Here is a 6,546-nt window from a genome sequence, read left to right as displayed (position 1 = left end):
AGCTGATAGATGGCAGCATCAACATCCGCGGCGCGTTTTTTTTTTTTTTTTGCGTGGCGAAAACGAGCGTATAGTACCTTGTGTTAACTCTATCTTCCTTCTCCCGTGTTTCTCAGTAATAAGTGTATCTCGTTTCGGTGCAGGTCGGTGCCTAAAGAGGAAAGAAGAACACGTATCTCTCCATGGAAAGCTCCGCCGAACTTTGACCATATGACCCGTACTTTACGGGACACTTTTTTTTTTGAAAATATTTCTTTTCTAATTTAACAAATTCATTCGGAAAAAAAGAAAAGAAATTCAATTGTATTAAGTTGGTACCAAATCCATTTGAGTTATTAAATGAATGACTTGAAATTTTCAAGGGGGGTGAATGCCGCTGCGCCTCCTTCACCAGCCGCACCTGATCCTAAGATAAGAGAAATTCTTAACCCAAATTTCGGTTAGGAGCGAACAATAAGTTCTGATGCAACACTGAAAAAAATCCACAGAAACAGGTCATTTTTTTACAACAAAACGATTTTTTTTTATTGCTTTTGTAGCTAGTTTTATATACACACAGAATTCACTTTTTTCCCCCATAAACAAAAATAATTAATTAATCAGTTCTTAATTGTAATCGACTCCATACATATTTTGCAGCTGCCTTTGAAAGACTCATTTAGAAAAAAAGAAAGAAAGAAAACGTTTTTTAGGCCCGATAGCAGTTTTCAGCAACGTCGACGTCGACCTCGAAGTCCTGCTTCTTGCGTTGGATCTCGTACAGGATGCGTTCTCCGTGGGCTTGTTCCAATTCCTTGGCGGTGCGTTCGCCGGCGTTCAGGCAGTGCACGCCGACTCGCTGCGAGACGGTACGTGTGGGCAGGCATCCAGGCTTGCAGGTTTGGACGGGGCGCACGGTGAAGCACGTCAGTGGGATTCTTCTGGTGGGTATCGAGACGACCTTGTTCTTCAGGTAGAGGCAGCTTGTCTCTTCGGTATCGACTGCGAGAGAATTACAAACGTATATTACGACTGATATATATGCAAAACTTATCGATTCATGGCACAATGGTATGTGCAGTACTGGAGTCTTGCAAATGTATATACATATGCATTCAATGGATTAGAGAGGTTTTAATGTTAATAATATGGTTTCAGTTACACTCCTGTGCGGCTTCTGAAACGCGTTCTAACATAATTATGGCTTCACGACTCGAGTTATCATAGTTAAATGGGAGAATAACAGTTCACTCTAGATGAATGGGGGCACTCCATCTATGAAGTTTTTCTACAATGTATACGGTGTTCCAAGAATACCTCAAACCAGACATTATCTCCCACCATGAATGACACAACAGCCAGGCCACATCTGCATATGATGGTGGTAACAGCACCTTTTTTACCAGAATTGTCTATGCCAATAGGCAAACATACTCCGTCAAAAAAGCATACGCATTCAATGAGTGCAATTCAGTGCAACGAAAAATCTGTGGTGATGAGATGTGGAAGTGCAAGGCCGACAACGATGCCTCCATCTATAGCACGGTATCGACAGCTGGGCTATCTTGGGTTAAAATACGGTTAAATTATCACATTGATTGGATCCTGGATCACTGTATAAAGGTAGTTTGATTCGAGTATGACACAGGCCTAATGAGGTTGAATTACACACAAGGCCCTGATGAAACTGATGGTGGATCCATATTGGTGCAGGAGTGTTTGCATGTTATAATTAGGTCCTATGGTCAAATCGAACCTGTCATTGACAGTGGATTAAAAAGTTCATCATCTTTTTGACAAGCTAGATTATTTCTGTACCCCTCAAAATGATGATCCAGGATGATAATGCCCCATGTCACCAGACTACGATTGTTCGGTTTTAGACTGGTTTGAGGATCATTATTATGGACAATCATAATGAACTTTATCACGAACCTCGTTTTGAAAGGTTCATTCATGAACACGATCCTAAACCTGCAACAACCACGCCAGTGTGAGGATTTATCGGGACTGCGTGGATAGACAACCCTTAAGTCTACCGACTGGTCAGGTCCATGTCAACTTGTTGGTGGTTGCTACTTTCCTCTAGGCTGCAGAAGGTCAAACACAATACACGCCCGTTATCCATCGACAAAAGGAAGGTCGCACACCATATCAAGATGGTCTGTCTGGGCAATCAGCTATCCATTAACTTCTGGCAGCACTTCGGTATATAACCACAACTATTAGTCCCTGGCCTGGCTCCCAATTCCGTCAACACAAAACTATGGAAATAATTCAAACGCGAAGACAGTACACACTCACCGTGTCCCCGTCTATGCTCACGGGTGTATTCTCCCAGCTGAGGCACCGCGTCGCAATCTTCGGATGGGACGACGTATCTGTAGGCGTGTGCGTATTCTCTAGCCACTGCGTAATCGTATCTCAGATCGTAGTCGTCATGTTTCTGTCCATTGTAGTTACCGCACAGTCCGCATAGTTTGGATCGGTAGTAGATCGAGTTCTGAAATAAAGCGAGATGCGTTATGGAGTACTATTTTACTACAGGAATTATTCATTTGATCGCTCTTCATCAAAATGTATCCTAGACATGCATTTTTTCAAGTACTATGTACATCCAGCTTACCACGAAATACACAACTCGGCCATCAGTAACAGCGGCGATTCCATAGAACTCGGACTCGATGGTGTAGAATGATGTAGCCTTATGCACGGAGAAGATTGGTTCACTCCTGTCACTCTTCTCGTTCTTGTAATAATAATAATAGGGTTGCTGCTCGTTGACTGGAACCCTCTGTCCGTCTACGAAAACGGCGAGTTCTGAATCGGCAGTGACTGGGACGATTTCGACCTTGTGATCGCCTAGGATGACCTTGATGGCCTGGAGAAGAGGAACACACATATGTATGAGAAAAATCATTATGAGATATGAATGTGATCGGGGTACTGACTACTAAGAAGCTTCACTTTTTCAGATCATGCTAAAAGTGTCATCTAATGTGGTTTGTGAGTTAGATAATGCCATACGCACACAACAAGGGTGCTCGACCTTTAGGAGAGTGCGGACCACTTCACTGGTTTGAAAACTTATCGTGGGACACTTAAGTAATCTGCAAATGGGCCGCGGCCCACTTGACTCACGTGGAAATGTGGCGTAGGCCGCTTGAGTGGTGTGGAGATGTATCTCGGGTGACAAAAATTATGTGTAACCGCATCGCGGGTCCCTGAAGTGCTCTGGAACTTCAGTGGTGCCACAGACCAATTAAGTTATGGAACTGCGCCGTGGTGCCGCAGTGATATGAAACTGCAAGGCGAGCAGCTTCAGCATTCAACCAATCTTTCGAGATCAGTTGTAAATTTTGCCAGTAGATTACGCTGCAAGAAATGTGATTACTATATTTTTAATACATTCAGCAAGAAGTTATCGAGATTTGCATCTTGCAGTAACCACATGCCGTGTTCGTATATCGATATTCGTGGATACCTGTGGCATTAGTCTAGAGCGCAGTGTTTCTCAAAGTGAGCGTCACGACGGCTCTTGAGGGCATTACCAACCTTTGTCTGGGGGGGGGGAGGATCACGGGGAAGCTGGAGATATTGATTTGTGTGGCTATTTATGCCTTGAAGTGGTTCTTTTATGTGGGGAAAATATGTACCACAAACTATTCTGGGGAGACGCATGTGAACCATGAATTGAGCAAGGGAGCCGAGCGTGACAAAAATTCGAGAAAATTCGTTGGGAATCATTGGTTTGTTGGAATTCGTTGTGGCAAAAATTCGTTGGGAATCACTGGTCTAGATTCTAGACCAGTGATTCCTAACGTGGGCATTTACGCCCCTTCGGGGGCGATGGTAGAAGCTACGAGTATAACATAAGACTCTATGGGATGTAATTGCGTTGGGGGCGATGTGGGAGAAAAAAACTTCTGAAGAAGGGGACGATGGGACAAAAAGGTTGGGAAATTGTGATGTAAACCAAGGGTGCTCAACCTTCAGAAGATTAAATACGAATGTGTATTAATTCCAAACAAATATTTCTTTCAGTAATTCTGGAAATATTTTTAATGAATTATGAATTTTTTTCATACCTTATCAAACAGTTTTGTCCACTAATTCTGAAATTATTTCTCATTAATTCTGAAATTATTTCTCATTAATTCTGAAATTATTTCTCATTAATTCTGAAATTATTTCTCATTAATAATAACGTTAATAACGTGATCCTCACGTATTCCCAAGGGAATCAGCATGATCCGTCCAGGGAATTTGAAATTCTGAAATTATTTCTTATTAATTCTGAAATTATTTCTCATTAATTATGAGGTTATTTCTGAAAGTTTTAAAACTATTTTTTTTCCAAATTTTGGAATAGTTTTTCCCTTCAAAAATTCTACGAGTTCTGTAACTGTGTAAGCCTTTCCTCGGCGGGCCATTGCAAAAAAGCCTTGAGGGCCATATTGGCCTGCGGGATATGCATTGAAATACTACCTCTTCTGTACGTAGTTATAAGTACAATATTGACTGTTTTTTTTTTCTTTTTGGGTACATGCATATCTGTCAGTCTCTTTACAAGTTAATTATATATATAAGTCATATGAAGTAATCATAATTCCCATGTTTGTTTTTTGCGGAGTTTGAATGCGTATGCGTACTTGATGTCCGTGCGTTATGAAAACTCCTAATTTGTTTTTAAATGATGATCATGCGATCACTCACCCTGTTGAACTGCAGGTGCTCGATCGCCTTGGTGAGTACGACGAAGTTCTCGCTGGGTGAACAGTCCTTGGCGAGGACGGCGTAGCAGCTTGTCCTGGGAACATCGTACACGTATTTGTCCAGGGTCTTGATACTGTCTCCATCAAGCAGACAGAAGTCTACGGGAAAGTAACGAGCGATTAGTTGAATGAATGGTACTGCATGTAGAATACTTCCGAGGATATTATGTGTTAGGGTAAATGTAATCAAAAAATCCGGTTATTATGCATATTCGCCGACCATTGCGAATTTGATAAATTTCCCTAAATTTGACATTTTTACCAGCGGTCATGTACAATACCCAAGCGTCGTTGGTATAAACATGGTAAATCGTACTAAATTCGTCATATTAACGGTTACTATGCATAACCGCCATTTCGTCTTGCTGAATATGATAAATCGGTGTCATTGGCGTGATACGATTTATTATTTAGGTGACCGTACTTGTGAGTCAGGGTCTCAACCGGATATAATGAACTCTGATTTAACGATATTTTCAGGACATCTCCGAGATAATCCCTATAATCAAATTCTATTTGACGAATTCTGCAATCGGACCTCGATATAATTAACTCATATTTAAGAAACTTTACATGATATAACGAACATTTTGCGACCATACCCCGATGCAATGATCTGTCATTTAACAAATTTTTGATCTAACCCGATATGATGAACTCTTATTTAACAAATTTAGCTATCGTACCCCGATGTAACGAATTTTCATTTGTTAAATTTTTAAATTTAACGAATTTTTACACGTTTTTGTGTTTATGAATTCAGACCCCAATGTGACACACTCCTATTCAACGAATTCTAATATCGGACTCCGATATACTCATTCCACATTTATCAGATTCACCAATTACACTAGGATATCACGCATAATCACCGGTAAGAGCGATAAATTCCAATTACATATCAAATTAATGAGGTACGCTTGGGTGTTATGTATAATCACCGGTAAAAGTGATAAATTTGTCGAACCCACAGAGACTCTTGTCGATTTTGCATAATAACAGATTTATCCCATTTGCCTAACATAAACAGTACGCAGTACACACACACGTTCTGATACTCACGGTCGTTAACTGACTTCTTGATGTCGAATTCCCTGCTCAATGGATACGACATGAATGGAGTGTATGCTGGTACGAGTACATCGGTATATTGGCTTTCTGATTGAGGTTTCTTGAAATAGATGTCGCCGATTGGTTTGTTGACGGAGAAGTTGGCGTAGAAAGCGAATTCGTCTTCGGGGTTGTGGACGTCTACGTAGTCGTGCTCGCCGTGAGGATAGAGAGCGATTTTGAGCAGGTCGTCGAATTTGTGAAGGAAATACCTGAAGAATTCTGGCACCTGGAAACGTTAAGAGATTTTTATTTCACTCTATTTGAACAACACTGGCAAAAATTTCCGCGTGCAACATTGATTGGGTCTGAATGGTACATGCGCATCTCCGGAATAATATATATGTCAAAACAAAATGCCCACTTACATTCTGGTGCTTAACTTGGAACGTGTATTGGTGGAATTGCAGGTACTTCTCCATGTATTCGATGCAGTGTTCAGGGAATTGGCCCTCTTGTTTCTCTTGGATGCATTTCTGGTAATAATAAGCCAATGGGTTTTCATATTTGGCATCGTATCTTTCGTTTCTGTGTTGGTTGAAGAAGACCTGCTCCTCGCTTGGCTCGAACTTGGTTTCGACGACGACCTGCAATGCACGCAGAATGATTATGGTATCCCATATATTACTACTAAACAAAACACGTGCAACTCGTCCTTCCGCAGAAGAATATGGACTAACGA

At 41.2% G+C, this 6,546-nt stretch overlaps 1 protein-coding gene across 1 annotated transcript in view; it reads right to left on the bottom strand.

Moving 5' to 3' along the window:
• Window positions 1–497: 497 nt before the first annotated feature.
• The window catches only part of LOC149080744 (vitellogenin-6-like), a 31,188-nt gene continuing 25,139 nt past the window's right edge, over window positions 498–6,546 (bottom strand). The window contains exons 22-27 of the mRNA XM_089237423.1: window positions 6,233–6,451; window positions 5,817–6,093; window positions 4,696–4,853; window positions 2,606–2,860; window positions 2,284–2,482; window positions 498–981 (exon numbers count right to left, since the gene is read on the bottom strand). Coding sequence (XP_089093549.1) covers window positions 689–981; window positions 2,284–2,482; window positions 2,606–2,860; window positions 4,696–4,853; window positions 5,817–6,093; window positions 6,233–6,451 — 1,401 coding nt within the window. The 3' untranslated portion in view covers window positions 498–688. The remainder of the gene's footprint in view (window positions 982–2,283; window positions 2,483–2,605; window positions 2,861–4,695; window positions 4,854–5,816; window positions 6,094–6,232; window positions 6,452–6,546) is intronic.

This window comes from Pholcus phalangioides, unplaced genomic scaffold (genome assembly GCF_987345545.1).
Source record: "Pholcus phalangioides strain wild (caught in Gottingen) unplaced genomic scaffold, Ppha-v1.0 ptg000010l_1, whole genome shotgun sequence".
Taxonomy (NCBI): domain Eukaryota; kingdom Metazoa; phylum Arthropoda; class Arachnida; order Araneae; family Pholcidae; genus Pholcus; species Pholcus phalangioides.
This window is presented reverse-complemented; position numbering and strand designations above follow the sequence as displayed.